General features: G+C 41.6%; 3 protein-coding genes across 5 annotated transcripts in view; 1 reads left to right on the top strand and 2 right to left on the bottom strand.

The window, feature by feature from the left end:
- The window catches only part of sec24b (SEC24 homolog B, COPII coat complex component), a 30,137-nt gene extending 25,239 nt beyond the window's left edge, over positions 1-4,898 (bottom strand). For both annotated transcript variants that reach the window (XM_083915085.1, XM_083915086.1), the window contains exons 1-3: positions 4,680-4,898; positions 2,397-3,101; positions 1,520-1,663 (exon numbers count right to left, since the gene is read on the bottom strand). In XM_083915085.1, the coding sequence (XP_083771211.1) occupies positions 1,520-1,663; positions 2,397-3,101; positions 4,680-4,767 (937 nt within the window). In that variant the 5' untranslated portion in view covers positions 4,768-4,898. The remainder of the gene's footprint in view (positions 1-1,519; positions 1,664-2,396; positions 3,102-4,679) is intronic.
- Positions 4,899-6,953: 2,055 nt separating this feature from the next.
- Positions 6,954-12,417, bottom strand: tstd2 (thiosulfate sulfurtransferase like domain containing 2). Its single transcript, XM_083914829.1, has 9 exons — positions 12,115-12,417; positions 10,499-10,788; positions 10,266-10,374; positions 9,190-9,309; positions 8,863-8,968; positions 8,481-8,596; positions 8,192-8,350; positions 7,654-7,792; positions 6,954-7,581 (listed from the first exon to the last, which is right to left on the bottom strand). The coding sequence occupies exons 1-9, from the start codon at positions 12,244-12,246 to the stop codon at positions 7,352-7,354; spliced, it is 1,401 nt and encodes a 466-aa protein (XP_083770955.1). The 5' UTR covers positions 12,247-12,417; the 3' UTR covers positions 6,954-7,351.
- A 1,075-nt stretch (positions 12,418-13,492) lies between these two features.
- ncbp1 (nuclear cap binding protein subunit 1) lies at positions 13,493-22,177 on the top strand. 2 transcript variants are annotated; one of them, XM_083914803.1, is made up of 23 exons: positions 13,493-13,641; positions 14,884-14,972; positions 15,129-15,229; positions 15,318-15,474; positions 15,562-15,669; positions 15,890-16,011; positions 16,149-16,218; positions 16,555-16,770; positions 16,893-16,990; positions 17,076-17,139; positions 17,235-17,345; positions 17,777-17,841; positions 17,942-18,004; positions 18,105-18,179; positions 18,398-18,501; positions 18,692-18,814; positions 18,913-19,015; positions 19,284-19,377; positions 19,883-19,986; positions 20,105-20,222; positions 20,342-20,485; positions 21,462-21,575; positions 21,663-22,177. In XM_083914803.1, exons 1-23 carry the CDS (start codon positions 13,605-13,607, stop codon positions 21,774-21,776), a joined length of 2,394 nt encoding a protein of 797 aa, XP_083770929.1. In that variant the 5' UTR covers positions 13,493-13,604; the 3' UTR covers positions 21,777-22,177. The 2 variants fall into 2 exon arrangements, with proteins under 2 accessions (XP_083770929.1, XP_083770928.1); XM_083914802.1 differs by having other exon boundaries at positions 20,105-20,240.
- The last annotated feature ends 235 nt before the right edge of the window (positions 22,178-22,412 follow it).

The following is a 22,412-nucleotide window of genomic DNA, read 5'->3' as shown; positions in this document are numbered from 1 at the left end:
TCGACAGATATGGAGTTTTTAGGGCCGATACGGACTGCCGATTTTCTCGAGCCGATATTTGGAGCTGATTCTACTTTTGCTTTCTCAATTTACGTCATAAAAATGCCACAATAACAAAAGTTATGAGTCTCAATTTAAAAAAAAGGAACGTTTATTGAACTTAAAAAAGGCGTCTCCAGCAACACGGAGCTGCCTGAGAAGTTGGTAGAATAACAGGTCCAACAACTATCAAGGTAAACCTTACATGGATACACACAATTAGGAGTAAAATATACACCTAATATCTCTTGTTGGATTAAAACTGATTGCACACATGTTAATGCCCACAGGACTTTATTTCTCTCACAGACGTCACAGACTGGGAGGTCTGTGAATCGCCCGACAAGCTCCGCCTAATGTTTTTTTCCCGGTCTTGCAAATTAAAAGAAAAATAATTACACCACTTTAACATTAATTAACCACTTGGAAGACAACAACATGTAGTTTAATAAGTGCCCGTGAGGTGTGTCTTTTGTTGTCCTGTTATTCACTTGTTATCGTGGAACATGTTGCCTGAGGTTAACATCACTGGGACTGAAGAAACTCATCTAGCGCCACATTTTACCGCAAACAGAGAGTGAAAAATCAGGGGAAATGTTGTGGATATTGGGCCGTCTGCACCGTCATTTCTTTCTCTGTGTTGTGAATGTCAAAGTTAGTTGTTTCTTTGCAATTCAAATTCTGATTAAATGCAGGTGTGGCTGGCACAAGAGTCCTTTGGTCCTAATCTGCAAAGCTGAGAGTGAAAAAATAAAAAATGAAACCACAGGTCACAAACAAAATAAACCAGCAGCTGGCTGGTAAATGTGAAGCTCCAACCTGAAGCCCTCACATTTGTATAAACCCTCACACCTGCTCATTTGAAAGTGTGTGCCTGGAAAAATGTACCACACGTAATCTGCTCCTGGACACACACACGCACACACACACAAAGTGCAGCTGTGAATATGTAAACCATTCACACGCGCTTGCACTGGAAATTTAGAGCAGGATTTCAAAATATCCAACAACTAAACTTAGGCTTGTGTTGCACCAGAAAAGAGGGAAAACGGGCACCAGAGCACAGCAAAACCCACAGCTGTCATTGCTCCTACAACAGCAAACTAAAGCAGGTTAGAAAAAGTTTTCACTTCAACACAAGTTCCAACCACGACGCAAACGAGAGGACACCTGAAACTAGTGCACAGGTGTGGCGTGTCTTCTGCAAGCAGTGAAACAAAAAACAGGAAACCAGAAATGTAAAAAAAAAGGGTATTTAAATTACATTTCAAGTATTACTCCTGAAACATCTGCAACTCCTATTTAGTCTAGAAAGTGAACTGCACACCGACGGTTTGACTCCAAACTTTATACATGCAGATAAACACATACGTCTATAATGCTGCATTGTTGCCGTTCGTCATAACGGCAACAATGCAGATCCATGTGCTGTGTCAGAATCGTGAAAGGGAAAAAAAAAGATCAGTCTAAATCTTCTTACCTTGGCGGCGGCCCGGCGAGGAATGGACCGAAGTGGAAGGGGTTCCTGAGGGCGGTCGGTCTGCGCCGCCACCGCTGGGAAGGACCCCGCCGTAGGAGTCGTAGCTCAGAGAAGCCTGGTGGTTTTGGTCGTAGTGTTGGTGGACTGTGGCGGCGGAGAAGAACAAAAAACACACAAAGACGACAACAAGGTAAGACGCTTCCAACAGGGGAAAGACAGAGTATGAGAACGCCACGCGGCATTAAAGGTTGTAACAGCCGTACATCAAATATTCATTAAACTACTGACGTTTGGCTGCCGGCAGTCTCCTCAAATCTACTATTAACTTCCTAGAAACGTTAATAATAAATAATACATTTCATTCATTTAGTACTTCTCATGATACTCAGACACTTTAGATAGATTTAATATAAAACAACACACTAGAAATGTTAAACACACAGCGATAATCAACACACGGACGTTCATGTTTGTCTTAAGATGAGTACCAGTATGTTAAATTATGTTTTCACGCTTCTGTCTGATTGAAACATGGATTTTTACAGGAATATTAGTACAAATGCGTGTGTTAGGCCTTTTAGCCACGCCTACTCACGGTAACTGACTGGGAGAAACAGTAAAAAGACTATGACACGTTTGCTCTGTAGCTAATTTGAAAGCTACATCAAATGACACGCGTGAAAATGCCAAATTCAAACTCAAACATTGGCAGCAAAGTATTCACCTCATACCAATACTTCTTTTTAAACGTACCAATACGGAAAGCACGCGTTAATCTGCAACACTAAATGCATTCAGTGGTCTCTGAGACTATAGTTTGAAGGACCGTCTCTCCAGCCAGCAGCTGCCCCTACGTAAATTAACCTTTCACGCATACCTGTGCTTCCTTGACCGTTGACTGCTGGCGCCAGCTGACCGGGAGGAGCCACGCCGTACGCCGGCTGCACTGCTGTTGTGGAGGCTGGCCAAGACGGATGTAGCGGTGCACCCATTTGGGTGGGCATAACTCCTTGTGTGGAGGTGCTCTGGGAGGAACTCAGGGTGCCGTACTGGCTACTCCCTGGAGCGGAGGGGTACGAAACTATCGGGTGGACGGGAGCTCCAGGGCCGCCAGCTGGTGCAGGCACCAAAGTGGGCTGCTGGGGCTGTTGCTGAGAGTGCTGTGCTGGGGGAGGATGGTATGACTGTTGTCCATAGTAGGATCCTGGAGTGGCATAAGGTGGATGCTGCTGCTGCTGCTGCTGGAATGGTTGTTGGTTGTAGTGGGCGTTTGATGATGGTGGTGGTGCTGGTGGTGCTGAAGAGGAGAGGGTGGCATATGGCTGAGATGGAGGAGCAGAATTTGAGGGAGCACTGTATGGGGATGGTGCTACATGATGCTGAGAAGGGTGGTGGTGTTGGTGCTGCTGTTGCTGCTGATGGTTGCTCTGGTAGTAGTTAGCACTGCGGGCACTGTTCGTGATGGGTGCTTTGTTGGGAACAGGAGTGGAGTGGGCAGGGATGGTGGGGTAGCTCTGTTGTTGAGGTGGGGCTCCGTAGCAGCCTGCAGGTGGATGCATGGATTGGTATGTCTGTGCTGGACCTGAAAGGAGGGAGGGGGTGTTCAAGTGTCATAAGATAATAATAATAAATATTAAATCTACTTCCACCAAAGTCACAAATAAAAGCACTGCACAGGTGTTATCATCAGCTGCAAACAACCTGCTTCACAGCAGCAGGTCCTCCAGCAGTGAGGGTTAATAACCGGCTAGCTTTCAGCTGCAGCCCTGACAGCACAGCACCTCCTCCGCCAGGACAAACTAACATAACATTATTATGACGGTGTCATTTTAATCTGCCGCTATTTTATCACAGCGTCGCTATAAAGCGCCAATTATGAAGCGACGGTGCGCAATCTGTCACACAGCTATTCTCCTGCTAACGTTTAGGAATCCTTGTACGTTAGCTTAGTGGCTAATGTTAGCCGCTAGCCAAGGCTAACGGACGAAGGCGGGGACATACAAAAAGAATGTCTGCGCTTTGGGGTATGACGCATGCGCAATGAAACTTGAGCTTTATGGAGGACTAAACATGACTATAAATAAATAAATGCAAAGAAATACAGGAGTAAATAAATACAGAACTATTTTATAAAAAAAAAAGAATAATTAAATACATACACGCATGAATAAATGCAAGAATAATGGTATGAATAAATTCATAAATTACAGAATAAATAAAATAATACATGCATTGGCATTTATTTCTACATTTCTGGTCACCTACATTTATTTATGTATTTTTGTATCCATATATTAATAAAGTAGGAGGTCCCGTTCACTCATGCACTGATTTATTTATTCCTGTATTTATTTATTTATATATTTACTTATTTATCCCTATATTTATTTATACATTAATTTATTCAATCCTGTATTATTTATTTAGACCTGAATTTAAATATACATTTATTTATTTATTTATTAATTCCTGTATGTTTTTATTCATTCATTTATATATCTATTTATTCCTGTTTTTTTAACACATTAAATATTAATTCCAGTATGTATTTATACATTTATGTATTCATTCATTCCTGTATTTTTTGCACATTTATTTAATTCCTGTACTTAATTATTTATACATGCATTTCTTCATTCCTATCTTGATTTATACATTTATTATGAGTTTATATATACATTTATTTATTTCTGTATGTATTTAATCATTTGTTTATATATTCCTGATTTACTTCATACATTTATATATTAATTCCAGTATTTACTCATTCATTCTTGTATTTATTTAAACATTAATTGTTCATTCCTGTATTTATTTAATTGTTCCTGTATTTATTGAAGCATTTATTTATTGATTCCTGTGTTTACTTATAATTTATTTAAGCATGTATTTCATCCAGCTACTGAGCCTCTCGTAAATTACAGACCAGATGTTACTGCGCATGCGTTATACCCCAAATCTTATCCTTTTTTTCTATATCGCAGCCTCCTTCCATTAGCCTTGGTTTCAGCTTAGCTCTGAAGTTAGCAACAGCCTAGCTTTTAGACGAACCCCTTTAGTTGTGGGTCGAGTTCACACGTCCCCCTCATACATAATTAAAACCAGGGTTCCGATAAACACCGGACAGCGGTCGCTAACCGCATGCCCCGGCCCGTGTTACCGTTCTGCTGTCGGGGCGGCGCAGCTCCACCGTTCATCGTCGAGTTGTGGCTGTAGCTGTTCAGGTTCGTGAAACCCGGCGCAGACATCGCTCCGGTCCTCCCGGGTCCTTATTGTGCCCACGGATACACGGGAGGGTAAATCACACACATCAGCCTGGTTTCACCCCCCAGGAGAGACGTCGCTGCTGGTCGGTGGAGACCCGGGGCAGCCTGGCCAAGTCCGCTCGGCTCAGGCTGAGCTCTGAAGCTTCCAGTCGGGATGTTGAGGGTATTAACTGCCTCCTGGTGGCTGGTCCTCACGCGCCCCCGTGTGGATGTTTTATGCAAGTGCAGTTTATTTGATTTAAGAGTTTTACTTTATTTACATTCATCTAATAAACCATATTTATACATATTTTCATATATTTCTATTTTGTACAATTATTTTATTTATTATGTGTTTTACTTTATTGACATTTATCTAATAAACCATATTTATACATATCCTCATATTTCTATTTTGTACAGTTTATTTTATTTATCAGGTGCTTTACTTTATTTACATTTATCTAATAAAACCATATTTATACAAATCCTCATATATTTCTATTTTGTACAGTTTATTTGATTTATTAAGAGTTTTACTTTATTTACATTTATCTAATAAAACCATATTTATACATATCCTCATATTTCTATTTTGTACAGTTTATTTAATTTATCAGGTGTTTTACTTTATTTACATTTATCTAAAAGAAAAATTATTTATACATATCTTCATCGACAGATAGATAGGTAGATAACTACTTTATTTATCCCTGAAGGAAAATCATTTTGTTGCAGCAATCTGGTACAACTGAATATGATACAATACAATAGAATAAATATAAGATAAACTAAAAATAAAATATCTGGGTATAAGAAATAGGTAAGCACGAGATAAAGCGAGATAAATCAATAGTAAGGTGCAGTGGCAGGATGATGGTAAAATAAAATACTAATGGTTTGATGGTAATGTGAGTGTAATAAAGATATATATATATATATATATATATATATATATATATATATATATATATATATATATATATATATATATATATATATATATATATATATATATATATATATATATATATACACTGTATATACACAGTATATAGTATATCGTAGTAATAGTCAGGTAGACATTTGAAGTAGGCATTGTATAATTATAACAATAAAACAGATAACAGTGTGTAATGTATAATACTCGTATATAGTACTACTAATGGTAGCAATAATATAGCAATAACAATATAGATCAATAATAATAATACCATATATAATAATAACAATACCTTGTTCATATTCTCATATATTTTTGAGTGTCCATTCTTATTTCCATTTCCACATATACAGAGTGTATGTATATATATATATACATACATATATATACATACAAATACTGTATATATACACACATACACTGAAAGCAGAACGTACACGTTTAAACATTTCTTTGCAGAATGTACATATGTTTAAATGTGTGTCCATTGTTTATTCTTATTATTCTTTATATATTCATAAAAGGAGATAATGTTACAACATAAATCCCCCACAGGGATCGTTTAAGTTTCTTCTGTATTCTGTTCCTCTACCTAGACTCTTTATTTCTGCACATCTGCGTGTGCAAAGATATTAACACAACTTGTGTAAAAGGTGCTGTAAACATTGTATTCAGCTTATTTTGTTTTATTACATTGTAAACAGTTCTTTATGTCTTTCCTCTGCGTCCCAATGAGTCTCATTTCAGCTGAAACATCCACATATTAACTGCACCAAGTCTTTATATTAAATCACTGAAAACAGAAGTGTAAAACTCCTCATCCTGCGACCGGCTAAAATTATTATATTGACACGTGTCTTACTTATATATATTATAAAGTATATACACGTTACACATACTATAAAAATGTATCATCCGCAGTAAGGCACACAGATGTGTCGCTGCTTATGGTTTAAGCAGCATAACTTCTAATAACCTGCATTTAAAATGATCTTTTTTGTGCTTTTGGGACGAATTAACATGTAATGAACAAAGATTTCCGAAAGCACTAATTATTGAACACACACACAGAGAGAGAGAGAGAGAGAGAGAGAGAGAGAGAGAGAGAGAGAGAGAGAGAGAGAAGAGAGAGAGAGAGAGAGAGAGAGAGAGAGAGAGAGAGAGAGAGAGAGAGAGAGAGAGAGAGAGAGAGAGAGAGAGAGAGAGAGAGAGAGAGAGAGAGAGAGAGAGAGAGAGAGAGAGAGAGAGAGAGAGAGCAACTAAGACAAGATTGTCGTTCAGCCGTAAGATGCAGAGCTCACACACAGAACACACACACACCCTGGAGCTGAGCTTTCATTACAGATGAGCAATTCCAGTTTTACAACCTTCATGGACTAAAACTTGTGGATTCTGCAGATGTATTGACAGTCTCTCAATAAAAGATGAATATTTATCGTCTAACAGCAGTTTCACAGATTACTGTCTTCAGGGTAAAACTCATAAGAAACCGTAAATCTGATGTAATCCTCATCAATTATATAAAAATGTCACAACTTCAAGAAACACCTTCTAGTTCTTTAGTCGTACCTTGTGATTAATATCCCTGCACAGGCAGCATTTCTCACGTGGCTGCGAACACGGACGCCCGGTCCTAACCTCTCGCTAAGCATCCTGGGGGATTCTGGGTCGCCCGTCGGTGCACTCGCACTCCTCTTTGTGATGCGGAGCGGCGGGGGACACCTCGCTCCGGGCCTGCCCTTTGGTTTGGCAGGCGGGGCAGCAGGCGGTGTGTCCGTCCTGCCTGCAGCCGGGACAGGACAGAACCAGCTGACGGCAGAACTCGGTGGTGCAGAGTTTGTACTGGTCCCAGGGGCGGCCGCAGTACCTGCAGTCTGGAAGGACGCGGAGTTACTTAAGTGTGACGTCACCGTTATGCTGACGAGGGTCTTTGTGCGCGAGCTGACCTGAGATGACGTCGCTGTTGGAGGAGATGGCGTAGCGCTCGTCGAACACGAAAAGCTTCCCCCGATAGAAACCGTCTGGGAATCGCTCCAGATACTTGTGGATCCCACCTTTCAGCTGGTAAACCTCTTTGCACACGTCCTACGGGTAAACAAAGACAAATATTACAAACAATCAATCTTTGGTGCAGAATATTTAAAATTAGAGAAGAAGAAGAATTACTTTATTAATCCCGCCACGGGAAATTCAATTTTTTCACTCTGTTATTTTTCATGTTACACACACACAGGCCTGAAATACACACATGCACACACAGGACCTATACATGCAATTAATGGAGAGATGTCAGAGCGAGGGGGCTGCCAGTGACTGGTACCCCAAGCACGGGTTTAATGCCGTGCTCAACAGCACCTCGGCAGTGCCCAGGAGATGAACTGGCACGGCTCCAGCCACCAGTCCACGCTCCATTCATGGTCCACACAGGGACTTGAGCCGAGTCACCTATGGACTTTAGTTCACATCCAACACGGGTGGTCTTACTTTGGAGCGGAGGTATGCGGAGCCGCGCTCGCAGCGGATCCCTCCCGTGCAGTACATCAGCACCTTCTTGTGTCTGAACAGTTCCAGGTTCTGGTCCACGTAGTCCGGGAAGTAGCTGAACTTCCGGATGCTCGGGGCCAGACACTGAGTGAACTGCCCCTGGAGTAATGAAAGAAATCAGGGTTTAGAATGACAGTCGTGTCCGTCTTACATGCTTCTGCGCTAACTCTAACCAATCTAACCTGTGAAAGTCTGTGTTTTTGGGAGGAAAAACTGATTCATTACTCACAATTTTACTCTCGTAAAAATTGCGGCAGTCCAGGAGGAGGGTGTCACTGCCAACGTCCCCTTCAGCCAACAGAGCCTGCACCTGCTGATGAAACTCCTCCGGCTCCAGGTGGACTCCTAAGGAGTGAGACAGGTTTTATCAGAAACAGAAAAGCACCTGTACAGTTATATTAGTGTAGGATGCAAACAATACAACAAACTCAAAATAATAGTTATAGTTGGGCTGGGCGACATCGCTAAAATCTTCTATCCCAATCCCGGAAGGCAAATAAATGATCATATTCAATTATCGCCCAGTCCTCAGTTATAGGCATTAGTGTCACTGCTAATAGGATTTTTCTGTACCGTTACCATAGCATCGTTGTTGTTTACACAATCTATACCTGCCAGTTGGTAGGAAATGACATCAGGGTCCATTCCCATTGGGACGATTTCCTTATAGACCCCGACCCTCAGCTCTTTAAAACACCCTGGGCCTCCATCACTTGTCTGAAACACAAACACACACACACATACACACACACACACACAATTTTAAAATGTCATGATTATTTAATGTTAAGCTAATAATTTCCCAGAAAACAGGCTTAAAACTGCAGTGAAACACAAGTTCATGTTCATATTCATGCAGTGTGCCGTGTAGAAACATTATTTAATGTGTATGTCTGTATTTTCTATCTTCCGGTGAGGTTTCCCCCCCAAAGTCTGACCTTAAAATCCTCCTTCTCCATCTTGAAGAGAGGGTGTGAACTCATCGCGGCGATGTAAATGTCAGTGGCCATGTTGGAGCCACCGACCGTTCCGTTGATGCCTTCAGTCGCCACCCTCACCTGCAGAAGACGACCATGATATAGGGAGGGGACAGTTACATTTATAGAGTTATAGTAAATATAGAAACATATTTCCTGTGACTAATCTGCCCTGTGCTAATGGTCACGGTGGGATTTGGACAGTAAAATTGTGCCTTCGGTCCTCTGCTTCTTGTTGAGGTTGATCCTCGTTGTCAGCAATTTGTGCAAATAACTACCGGCCAATCTTGGTTCCTACCCTCACCTGTGGTCATGAAAGCTGGGTCATGACCCAAAGAACGAGGTCGCGGGTACAAGTGGCCAAAATGGGTTTTCTCAGGAGGGTGGCTGGAGTCTCCCTTAGAGAGAGGGTGAGAAGTTCAGCCATCCGTGAGGAACTCGGAGTAGAGCCGCTGCTCCTTTGCGTTGAAAGGAGCCAGTTGAGGTGGTTCAGGATCATCTAGGAAGGATGAACCTTGGGCGCCTCCCTAAGGAGGTGTTCCAGGCACGTCCAGCTGGGAGGAGGCCTCGGGGAAGACCCAGGACCAGGTGGAGAGATTAGATCTCCACACTGGCCTGAGAACGCCTAAGGATCCCCCAGTTAGAGCTGGTTAATGTGGCCCGGGAAAGGGAAGTTTGGGGTCCCTGCTAAAGCTGCTGCCCCCGAGACCCGACCCCGGATAAGAGGTTGAAGATGAGATGAGATGAACTACTAACTATCTTTTGTGTTCATTAATTGGGCCTTTGAGTTACATGCGTGCCTGCGGTAAGAACTGTTTTGCTCTCAGCTGTTCAGCAAACACGCTCCCACCACACACCTGTGTCATTTATCACTTAATTAGTCGACGTGACCCACCACCATCAAGTTATCGCCCCCTTGTGATGTCATATGCCCTAAACAAAGTTAACTTATTTAAGCTTTCAAAAAATAAACCAAAAAAAATCCAAATGGCTCCAACAGTAAACATTCTGCAGTCGGGAGAAGAGAATTCATTGACCTTGCCGGTTAAGTGGAGCTTCTCACACAAAGCTTTCTGCCAAGCACAGATGACGTGTGGATCCTCCAGCTGACAGTAGTGATAATAGAGGAGGACCTTGCCTGGACCCCTGAGAAGAAGAATTACATTGAGGGACATCAGTTAAATAAGAAAACGATATTTAAAATGACGTATCTTAATGCCGCTTCTCTGGATTTTCACTTTAAAACAGACGAGAGAATCAGATTGTGTACTTGTGTAGCTGCTCCTCAGAGACGTGACCGGTGTCAGGTATCCACACGGAAACGTCCAGCGGCTCCGCCTCACGATCGTTCAGCTGCTGCGTCTCGGGTTCTTCTTCCAGCTGGCTTAATAAACGCTCGTATGAGGCCCGCGTGAGCTGCCGTGTTTCAGTATCGTGATTCCTGGCTACGTGTTTGTGAATGGTAGAGTGTTCTGTGAAGGTCTGCCCACAGCAGCACCAGCATGTGCTGCCGTCCTCCTCACCGCCGTCCCTCTTGGACGCCACGAAGGCAGCAAATGACTGCGGAGGAGAAAAGGCGAGGTCATATCTTTGCTGTATGTAAAATAATATAGTTTAAGGTGCAGTGTTGGTAGACGTCATGACCTGCTATGAAAACAAAATCAAAATAGTTCAGTGGATTGTAAACTTACTAATTCCACAAGGACAATTTCATATCCATAAAACTCAAAGCTCCAAATCTCGACCAAACTTTAATCCCTTCAAAATTGAATTTAGGAATTACTTTGAGTCTATCCAAATTATTAATAATTAGAAATGTACTTATACTGCTGATATATTACAAGAATTTTAAGGAAATGTTAGAATATAGCCCATTTTTTATTTAAATGTATTTGTATGTATCTGTTTATGCTTTATTTATTGTTTTATTCCCTGCCTTTTTATTTGAATGTGCATTCAATTCAATTCAATTAAAAAAACTTTATTTGTCCACGGGGGGCAATTCATTTAAGGACTCTTTATTCCTTAGCTTACTTATGTTAAGTCATTATAATTAAGGTTGTATTTTTCACTGAAAGGAGAAATGATTGAAGAAGAAGAAGAAAGAAGAAGAATTACTTTATTTATCCCGCAACGGTGTAATTTAATTTTTTCACTCTTATTATTAATCATGTTACACACACACAGGCCCGAAATACACACACACACACACACACACAAACAGGACCTTTATACATGCAATTAAGGAGAGATGTTAGAGCGAGGGGGCTGCCAGTGACCGGGGCCCCAAGTAGTTGGGGGTTCGGTGCCTTGCTCAACAGCACCTCTGCAGTGCCCAGGAGATGAACTGGCCCCTCTCCAGCCACCAGTCCACCCTCCATACATGGTCTACACAGGGACTTGAACCAGCGACCCTACGGTTCCCAGCCAAGTCACCTATGGACTGAGCTACTGCTCGCTATATAAAGGGGTAGTTGGCCTATATGAAATTTAAATGTATTTGTATGTATCTGTTTATGCTTTATCTCCTGCCTTTTTATCTGAATGTCTCTCTCTTTTTTCCTAAGCTTACTAATGTTAAGTCATTATAATTTAAGGTTGTCATTTTCACTGAAAGTAGAAATGATTGCCTTATATAAACATGTTTTTATTTGTAAGTATGATGCCGAAATGTTGTACAATGTTTGTATTTTATTTGTGAAAATATGCAAATAAATGTAGATAAAAAGGGATGGTCGGCCTTTATGAAATTTGCCTTAAATTTTTGATGTATTCCTTTAAAACGTGTTCTTGTAAATGTGCATTCAAACACTTTTGCTGTCTTCAATGATCTAACAGGACCAAATACAGCATGGGTCAGGTGTTCAGTGTGCCGCTGCCTCTCACCTTCCTCCTGCAGAAGCTGTAGCACCTTCTCTGGGAGGCGGAAAGTTGTTTCTCCTGTTTCACTCCATCACATGTGGAAGTGTCCGGTTCCCAGTCCGTGAACTCTAAACACGGTGCATCCTCCGCTGCCATGATTATTAAGACCTTTTACAGTAACGTTGTTATTATCACCTTAACTTTGGAGTCTGCATCACCAGGATATTTAATGTTAATCTAATCTTAGTTAACATTAAATATAAAATCTTAAACATGCCAATAAATACATTTGTAAACATCAAACTGTCACCAAAACGTGCAGCAGTGAAAACAAAATACGCCGTGAACATCGGTCAATAAAAAAAGGTGCAACTTCCGGGTTTTCTTCTTCTTCTTTGCTAGTTTTTTCGGCGGTTGGCAAACTACTTTTCCGGCAATACCGCCTCCAGCTGGTCATTAATCATATAACTACTCTTACTATTATTAACAAGACAAATAAAATAAATAAAATACTTTCATTTTTCCTTCAGATTCATTTTTTATATATTTATTTTATTTTATTTTTATTTTGGTAAATTACCGCCTCTAGCTGGTCAAATAACCATATAACTACTATAACTAATATTAACTAGACAATGTAGATAAATAAAATAAAAATAACTAAAAAATAAAATGCTTTAATTTATTTTTAAACATTTGAACACAATCATGAAACCACACAAGGATTTACCTCATTTGTTATAAACTCATAAGATTTGCATAAATTAATCGTTTTGGTTCGTTTTTTATTAATTAGTTTTAAATTTGATACCGTTTCAAAATATGTGTTAGATCTGATTTTTTGAAAGTTATAGGAAGGTCATTTCTCTTATATAATATAATATATAATATTTAGCTAAGAGCAAATACATTAAAAAATTATACAAAATATTTATACAATATTTGGATGTTTGACTATTAATAGCAAGTCAGTTTTTCTAAATGTAATATTTTTAATACAATGTTTTCGAGACCAATCAATTCAATCTTTGCTTAATTAAGAAATAAAAAATAATATATATCACAATTTGCCGTACATTTCAATTTGAAATACACATCAATTTAAAATAAAAGGATTAGAGGAAACATTTGCTTACATTTAAAACAGTACAAACATCAACAAGATAAAATAAAATAAAATAAAATAAAATAAAATAAAACAATCACAGGGCACATTTAAAAAAATGTGATTTAAGCGTGTTAAAAGAACACAGTGTTGTAAATTAAATTATTTAATTGTTTCATAATTTATAATTCATTCATAGACCGGTATTCTCTGCCTCTGATTTCAGTTTTGAACTTCCGGTTGACCCGGATGTGCTTCACTTGAATCAGACCGCTGTTACACTTCTATATCCAAGTAGTGGCAAGGCTGAAAGATCTAGAAGCTCGTGTGGCCGTCTTATTATTTTTGTTTTACTTTCATTTCATCGTCGAAGCACCTCACGTTTATACCGAACCGGAGTGGAAGCAAAATGTCCCGGAGACGACACAGCGACAGCGAGAATGAAGGTGAGGGGACGGTACATGTGTGGAGCTAACTCAGACGTTGGGCTAACTAACGGCTAACGGTGCCGTGTTTTTGTTAACGTTAATCTCTTCACTCTGATGCGGATTGATTGGTAATTTCACAAGGTCATGGTTCGTGTCTTGTCGTCGTTACCCAGAAGGGTAAAACACATAATATCTGCTGGTGTGTGTGGTCGAAATAGTGGTTTTAAAGGGAGAAGATTGATCAAAGTGTCCGCGTTTGCCGCTAGCGGAGGGGCTAACTGCGGCTAACCAGTGCACTGTGTGTATTTGTGTGTGTTGGTGGGGGCGGCAACCAAGAGATGGGGCTCAGACAAATACCTCAATAAGATACGTTTTTATTTATATAATGTCCATTCATTCATTAGCAGTTAAAGGGCAAATCCACCTTAAATCAGGATTTACACTGTGCTTCTGTTGGGAGCAAAATCCAAGACGTTAACTTAATCTATCTACGTCGAACCAGGGTGAATACGGGTGCTGAAAACACTTGAATTTTAGTGAGGTGTTTTTAAGATTTGAAAAGTGCTTGAATGTTGAATAAAACTGCTATTAAGTGCTTGAAATCTTATGTTATATAGGATGGTATTTATGTTATAACGCAGAGAAAATAAGATCTCATCTGAGAGACTAAAACCTGTATCTTCTGACTTTTTTTGCATGAAAAAAACTTTTAATGATTAACAGATTATAGAAAATAGTTGTGGATTGTAATGTTTGTTAGTTTTCCTTTCATTTGTCGTCCTTCTGTAGAAAGCTGCCTCAAAACATCATGTTTGTTGTTTATAGGACAGTAACAGCTAATTTAATGTGATGAATAAGTGCAGTAATAAGTGCACTAGTTCATCATGAATACTGAGTAATGTACTGCATACAAATATGTAGTTTACCACGGTTGTAAGGTGCTGGAAAAGCATGAAAACGCACTTTGAAATCCTTGAAAGGTGCTTGAACAAATTCCACGATTGCTAAAACTAATTCATACGTTAGACATCTTTCTTGATGTCAGGCAGATTTGGCAAAGGTCTAGACCCAGGCAGTTCCAGCTCTGTTTCAGTCTTTGTTAAGCTTCTATACATTAAGTGAAGTTCTCTGTAAGGAGAGAATACTTAAAATTCGCAATTTCAAACCGGGCTGTATTACGTACTCATGTTATTTCTGTTTAAGAGCGCTCTCCCCTAATGTCTCTCATTCTGCTGTGTGATTATTTTGTCGTTCTATCAGGAGGTCAGGCCCATAAAAGGAGGAGAACGTCAGAGCCTATTGAAATCGAAGACCGCCTGGAGTCACTGATATGTCGCGTTGGGGAGAAGGTAAAGAGTCAACGGATCAACCATATTTACCCGGATCCAAGTAGCCCACTGCTTTACCTATGAAGGCATTGGACAAGAAATCTTTGATAGTGTTTGTTGCAATTCAACATGCTGTGGTTCAGCAAAAAGACTCTAAATTGCTTTATTTTCCTTCAGAGTACATCGTCTCTGGAGAGCAACTTGGAGGGCCTCGCAGGCGTGTTGGAGGCCGACCTCCCAAACTACAAAAACAAAATCCTGCGCATTTTATGTGCCGTGTAAGTTCCTACCAGTTCTCACCCTTTTCCTATTGAAACGATCACCGTTTGCGTTGCCGTTTTTCACTGAGTTTTCTTTTGTCGACAGCGCACGCCTCCTACCTGAGAAGCTGACGGTGTATACAACTTTAGTTGGCCTCCTGAACGCTAGGAACTACAACTTTGGGGGCGAGTTTGTGGAGGCCATGATCCGACAGCTCAAGGAGACGCTGAAAAACAACTTGTACAATGAAGCCGTTTACTTGGTAAGATGAGTTTTTACAGGCGCCTAAAACGAAGCCAACGTCTTGTTTCCGTTTCCCCTTTTTTAACACCATGTCATCTTTTTGTAGGTGCGTTTCCTGTCCGACCTGGTCAACTGCCACGTGATTGCTGCTCCATCAATGGTGGCCATGTTTGAAAACTTTATCAGTGTTACTCAAGAGGAAGATGTGCCACAGGTAGGTGGGCGAGGTGGAGTCATCAGGTTATTTCATTTACTATAACCCTTGACTTAAACAATAGCTAACTTTACATGTAGCTGCTCATGCTCAACACATTATTATTATTAAGGGATTCACCTGATTTTCAGTGGTTCAGTTTTATCCGCAATTTCCTGTAAATGTTGAGAGTGAGATGAGGAGTATGTGACTTTTTAAGCGGTGCCATTTCTGTTCTCAGGTTCGGTCGGACTGGTTCGTGTATGTGGTGCTGTCCTGTCTACCCTGGGTCGGCAAGGAGCTCTACGAGAAGAAGGATGCTGAGATGGACCGACTTCTCAGCCAGATCGAAGGCTACCTCAAGTAAGACGTCCTCTCTTGTTTTCTTGCTCATTAGTCTCAGCTTGTGTCTCTCAGCCGTTTGCCTTTTCTGTTACATTCTTGTTATTTGTTAAATCAGCTGGCTCTTTCCTAACGGCACGCTTCTCCGTGCTTTTTAGGGGGCGAGTAAAGACACATGTCCCCATGCTGCAGGTGTGGACAGCAGAGAAGCCCCACCCACAAGAGGAGGTGAGAGACACACGGAAGAGCTACGTTTCTCCTTTTTATTGTGTTAAAAGATCTGTTGTTCACCACATTCCCATGATATTGTTGAATCGTGGAAGTGCTAGCCCATTGGAGATTGTACTACAAGAGGTATTGTGGCTGAAAAATACCATTATTATATTATTTATATGTATAATCAGATGCTAAGAGGCAACAGGTAAGTGGTGAATAAAGCAGCAGCAGTGGTTGTTGTTGTTGTTGTTGTTGTTGTTGTTGGCTGATTTTTCTTGAAATTGAAAAAGAATTGAAGCTTGCCGTGTGTGTCAGATGTCACCCTCTGTCTCCCCGTGCTTCTCTCAGTACCTGGACTGCCTCTGGGCCCAGATTCAGAAGCTAAAGAAAGACCGTTGGCAGGAGCGCCACATCCTTCGTCCATACATCGCCTTTGACAGCGTCCTGTGCGAGGCCCTGCAACACAACCTGCCCCCCTTCACCCCACCGGGCCACATGCCCGACGCCCAGTACCCCATGCCCCGGGTCGTCTTCCGTATGTTCGACTACACCGATGCCCCGGAGGTACGTCAGAGCTCGGCTCTGAAATACTATGTTGGTGATCTTCCCCCTGTTGGTGTAGACATGTATTGAAAGCATTTTAAAGTTCCTAGACATCTACAAACGCGTGTCCTCTTTGTCTCCAGGGTCCCGTTATGCCCGGTAGCCATTCTGTGGAGAGATTTGTCATTGAAGAAAACCTGCACTGTATCATCAAGACTCACTGGAAGGAGAGGAAAACATGGTGGGAAACGAGTCTCATCATGTTTCTGTCTAAATGTGCATCACCCACTCATATGTTTTCTAATTTTTGTTTTTTTACCCTTCAGTGCTGCCCAGTTACTTAGCTATCCAGGGAAGAATAAGATCCCGCTCAACTATCACATCGTGGAGGTACAGTCTTTTTTTTTTTTTTTAACTCAGCAACATGTTGAGAAAAGGGAGAAAAGGTCCGATTTGAAATATTTGCCTCCGTTTCTTGTTTCCAGGTGATCTTTGGGGAGCTTTTCCAGCTGCCAAGTCCGCCTCACATCGACGTCATGTACACTACTCTGCTTATTGAACTGTGCAAACTGCAGCCGGGGTCATTACCACAAGTGGTATCCTTGATCGTTTGTGTTAAAGCCCGTTTCCAACCCGCAACTCCAGCAACATGTGAACTGAATCAAACTTTGAGGATTCATGATGTCTGAGTGAAGTGTCTCAAGCTGCTGCAGAAAGACACTGCACGCACACGCACACAGAACAGATCTTGAGACACTGTCAGTGATGAAGTGGACAAAATGTATTAAATGTACACATTGTCAGAAGTTAAACATGTTTTCTCACTGACATTTCCATCTGTTTGATTTCAGTGTTGCAGGTAAACTGGCACCATCATGATCATTGAGCCAAATAGGTTTCTTACTTGTTACCTGTTTATATAATAACATTAAACATGTTATAATTAGAAGTTCCATATTGTTGAACCAAAAGACCAAACATTTTTTTCCACCTTAAGAGCGACTTTTCCTTAACACGTGCCCGTTAGTTGGCCCAAGCCACAGAGATGTTGTACATGAGACTGGACACCATGAACACCAGCTGCATAGACCGGTAATTCAACTGCACATTTACTTTCCCCGGATAAGTGAAAATGTGAAACTGAAACCACACCGTCACCCCGTCTCTCTCCGTTTCCTTTTTGTATTTCCAGACTAATCAACTGGTTCTCTCATCATTTGAGCAACTTCCAGTTTCGATGGAGCTGGGACGACTGGTGAGCGATCCTGAGCTTTCACAGCAGCCGTTTCTTGATTTTGAATTGACAAAAACGAACAGCGCCGCTGACATTTACGATGGTGTGTTTCTCTATAAAGGTCTGACTGCTTGGCTGTTGATCTAGGGAACCCCAAGCCTAAGTTTGTCAAAGAGGTTCTGGAGAAGAGTATGAGGTATCAAAACATTATGAACGTGTTTCCTGCAAGTTTGAACGTGAACTTTTTGTTCTGTCTTTAAGTTTTGTACATTTTGAAGCACTATTTTCAGTCATTAGTGGCGCTTTAATGCATTTCTCCTTGAACAAGTTGAATATTACGCCATATTTCTCCATCATCTGTCCCATCTGTGTCCGGATCCTTTTTAATCTGTAAAGTGTCTCCTCCCCCTGCAGACTTTCATACCATCAGCGGATAGTGGACATCGTTCCTGCAACTTTTTCAGCACTTGTCCCGGCGGAGCCCATCTTTACTTACAAATACGACGAAGAGACCGCTTGTAAGAGCACTGATAATAAATATATACATTTATTTTCTCAACAGAAGTTTAATCTTCTAAACCCTGGACCAACATTTCAAACATTGACTAATTTTCCTCTCTCAACATTGTATGGTTCAACAGATCGCTCTGTCACTAACACATAAGTTAAGACGTGGATACCTAACATAATGTCTCTCCTGCCTCGCAGCTTCGTTGCCAGGTTACCCAGCATCCATCACCGTCGGAAACGCCATTAAAAACCGAGCCTCCAACGAAGAGATCCTGAGCATCCTCAAAGAAGTGCCCAACCCCAACCAAGAAGATGACGACGGTCAGTTTCTAATTTTTTTTTTTGCTTCATTTTAACGTTTTTATTTCAGGTCATTTTGTTAACGTTTCTCTCCGTGCACCCTTTGTGTCTCCTTCCAGATGAGGGGGAGAGCTTCAACCCTCTGAAGATCGACGTGTTCCTGCAGACGCTGCTCCACCTGGCAGCCAAATCCTTCAGCCACTCCTTCAGTGCCCTCGGCAAGTAAGTCTACCTGCCATGAAAACTAACCACACCTTACTATGTCTTCATGGTTTGTTTCTTTTTGGTTTACCAGTTTTCAGATTTGACCCCCACACTACAAACTAACACATTATGTGGAGCTTATAAATGGTTCATTTACTATAAAACTCTGATGTTATAAAAGCTGTAAGTTCCCTAACGTTTCAGCAGTTGCGCTACACGCCAACCACAAGTAAAACCCCAATTCAGTCCCATTGCTGGCGGCTTCACCTGCATCTGATTCCTCCAGGTTCCACGAGATCTTGAAGGCCCTGACAGAAAGCGACGAGGGAAAGCTGCACATCCTCAAGGTGGTCTATGAAGTGTGGAAGAATCACCCGCAGGTACAAACAAACGAAACCCTTAAAGTAATAAAGTCAAAGATTTTCATTGAAATACACGTCTGCTGAGTCACTGTCTGTCGCTGATTGAGGCGACACGATGGTGACTGAGCCTGTGGCCCACTGATGAACACACTTGTGTCTGTGGCAGTGCACAGTAAGTGACAGTTTTCCATCACCCAGAAGTGACTGGTCCACCAGAAAGGGCACCGCAGAGCTAATGCAAGGAACGCACTTTTAAACTCATATGTGTGTGAAGCAGCGTAATATTTTTCTTTCAAAACCCGGTGCAGAGCCAAAGAAAAGACGACAAATTTGATGTTCAGAAGAAACAGATCTTTGATATTTTATATTTTTAAATTGGATATTAAAAGTTTTGAACCTGAAAACCTTTGTCCCTGAGTGATGGAGAGTCACAGTGTTGATGTTTATTTATAAGAATGCGTTTTCAAAGCGGTGTTTAAAGTGGAGCTGACGGTTTGGTTAACGCGTATGTGCTGCGTCACAGATGATCGCCGTGCTGGTGGACAAAATGATTCGGACGCAGATCGTCGACTGTGCCGCCGTGGCCAACTGGCTCTTCTCTCAGGACATGGCTCATGAGTTCACCCGGTGGGATGACACACACACAAACACACACACACACTGAAGTTTAATGTACATATTTTATCTGCTGCGTCTGTTCTCTCTGCCTGTCTGTAAAAATAAAACCTTTTTTATCCTCATCTAGACTTTTCATCTGGGAGATTCTGCACTCGACCATCCGAAAGATGGACAAACACGTCCAGAAGATCCAGCAGGAGTTGGAGGAGGCCAAGGACAAACTGGAGAAACAGCAGAATAAGAGGGTAACTTCATCCATCACAGTATGTCCATCGCCCTCGCATCACTTTTACATTGATTGATTGAAGATGAGCATTCAATGATTCGAGTCAGAGGGACCAATGTTTGTGTATGTGTTCACCAGCAGAGGGACAGCGGGGACGATGAGGACATGGACAAGAACAGCGAGGACGAGGAGGGTCAGCTGGAGGAGCAGATCGAGAGGCTGCAGGAGAAGGTGGAGTCGGCCCAGAGCGAACAGAAGAACCTCTTCCTTGTCATCTTCCAGGTACTCGAGGCTGTCAAGAGAGTCTAAATCTCAGACACTGGGGTTTTAGAAGATTTGGGCTCACGGCATTTTTCTGTGGTTTGCTAGCAGACAAAAGAAAACAGAATCGATCAGAGCCCCTTTCACACCTTTATGACACCGCTCCGTCTGTGTGAAAGTCATCTCTGCAAACAGATTCTGCAAAAGGAACAAAGAATCTGCAGGAAACGGGACAAGATCTGATTTTTAGAGACACTGTCCCTCAACGCAATATTCTATATCGGTACGAAGATGGAGTGAGGGACATGAGCCCACAGCAGAAGTCGTCACAGTTGCCCAAATGATGAGAGCACCACAATTTGTGTGAGCGGGAAAAGCGGCAGGTCAGAACAAGACGCAGTGGTGATGCGTCAGTCGACCCACAGTAGGGTCAAAAAGTGACACTCAGAGTAGCCTAAGTTATTCTCTCTTTTCTTTCTGTCACACACGCACACAGGTACCGCGACACTGCAGTCCTTCTCCTGACAGTGGTACTACTATAATGTATAAAGTCTGCAGTTTGTGAGTCGGGCTCAGGGTGGATTAATGGTGCAGATCGGCCGTCAAACGCACTAGATGCTGACACGTCTGGTGGCGTTCTGTGTGAAATCACAGCCGGGGCGACTTTACGCCACCTTCTCTTTGTTCTGTGTGAATGAACGAAAGGCGCCGCTGTGTAATCTGTGTAAATCTGCTTCCAGTGATGCTTTTGAATTTTGGAACAACAACAAAGAAAGTGAATACGAAACACATCAATTTGAATTTAGTTTTGATGATTTTCTAGATATTCAGTCTTGTTTTTTAACTTTCCTGTATCTTTGAATGGAAACACGACTGTAGACGAGAGGAAAAGCATCCAAGTGTGACTTCATAATTCAGGATAATAAGACGGAGACATGTTTACACGCCCTGTTTAGTGCAGCTCCAACATCTGCTTATGTCGTTTTTCCTCCCACAGCGCTTCATCATGTTGTTGACGGAGCACCTGGTTCGCTGCGAGACGGGCAGCGTCGACATCACCACGCCCTGGTACAAGAACTGCATCGAGCGGCTGCAGCAGGTCTTTCTCATGGTAAACCAGTCTCACGCACACACACACACTTAAATGACAAGTTGTGTGTATTCTCTCGATGACGTTACGCATCTCCTCGTCCTGCAGCACCACGTGACCATCCAGCAGTACATGGGAACCCTGGAGAACCTGCTGTTCACGGCAGAGCTCGACCCCCACATCCTGGCCGTGTACCAGCAGTTCTGCGCCCTCCAGCTCTGAGACACACACACACACACACACACACACGTAATTGGATGAAATGTGTACTTGTGTTCACACAGTACCTGTGCTTAACCTACACATTAGAAACTACCAGCTCTTGCATCAAGAATCTCATTACAGGTTTTTTTTTAATTGACTTCTGTTTTGTGTTTGATGCCATTCGACACGTTAGTTTCGTGCGACTACGTCTTTCAGAAGTAGGAATTTCAAGATTTTGACAAACCCTGTCAATCATTTGCTGTAGTGTATTTTTTTTTGTTGTTTATTTTTATTTTTGCTTGGTTTTCTCTTTTGTTAAGTTTTACATCCTGCTCGTATTCTTATGAACGGGTCTTTTTAAAACTGTCTGAGTCCAGACAGAGCCGGAGGAACGATCATAGGAGACGGGTTTCAGGTCGGCTCGGATCGATTCTGAATCCAGAGAGCGCTCTACTTTTTTATATTTGTTTTATGTGGAATTGGGAAATAATTAAAATCCTCCAGAGTCTTTATCCGCCTGCTTGTTTGTGTCATGTCATTTTAAAATCACATCAGAGCATCGTGGGGAAAAAGGTGTAAAGGAATTTGTGTTGGTTGATAAAACATCATAAGCTGCTTTGTTCAGTTCAATGCTTATTTTTCAATAAAGCAGGA

This window comes from Echiichthys vipera (assembly GCF_963691815.1).
Source record: "Echiichthys vipera genome assembly, chromosome: 6".
Taxonomy (NCBI): domain Eukaryota; kingdom Metazoa; phylum Chordata; class Actinopteri; order Perciformes; family Trachinidae; genus Echiichthys; species Echiichthys vipera.
The sequence above is the reverse complement of the archived record's forward strand: the minus strand, read 5'-3'. Positions and strand labels throughout refer to the sequence as shown.

Bases quoted from the DNA above. Each gene is read 5' to 3' on its own strand.
- tstd2 (XM_083914829.1), bottom strand. From the start codon at position 12,246: ATGGCAGCGGAGGATGCACCGTGTTTAGAGTTCACGGACTGGGAACCG. The intron at 8,351-8,480 runs GTGAGTAATGAA...TCATTACTCCAG, and splicing joins ATTTTTACGAGAGTAAAATT to GGGCAGTTCACTCAGTGTCT. The intron at 7,582-7,653 runs GTCAGCTCGCGC...GCGTCCTTCCAG, and splicing joins CAACAGCGACGTCATCTCAG to ACTGCAGGTACTGCGGCCGC.
- ncbp1 (XM_083914802.1), top strand. From the start codon at position 13,605: ATGTCCCGGAGACGACACAGCGACAGCGAGAATGAAG. The intron at 14,973-15,128 runs GTAAAGAGTCAA...ATTTTCCTTCAG, and splicing joins TATGTCGCGTTGGGGAGAAG to AGTACATCGTCTCTGGAGAG. The intron at 20,486-21,461 runs GTACTCGAGGCT...TTCCTCCCACAG, and splicing joins TCTTCCTTGTCATCTTCCAG to CGCTTCATCATGTTGTTGAC.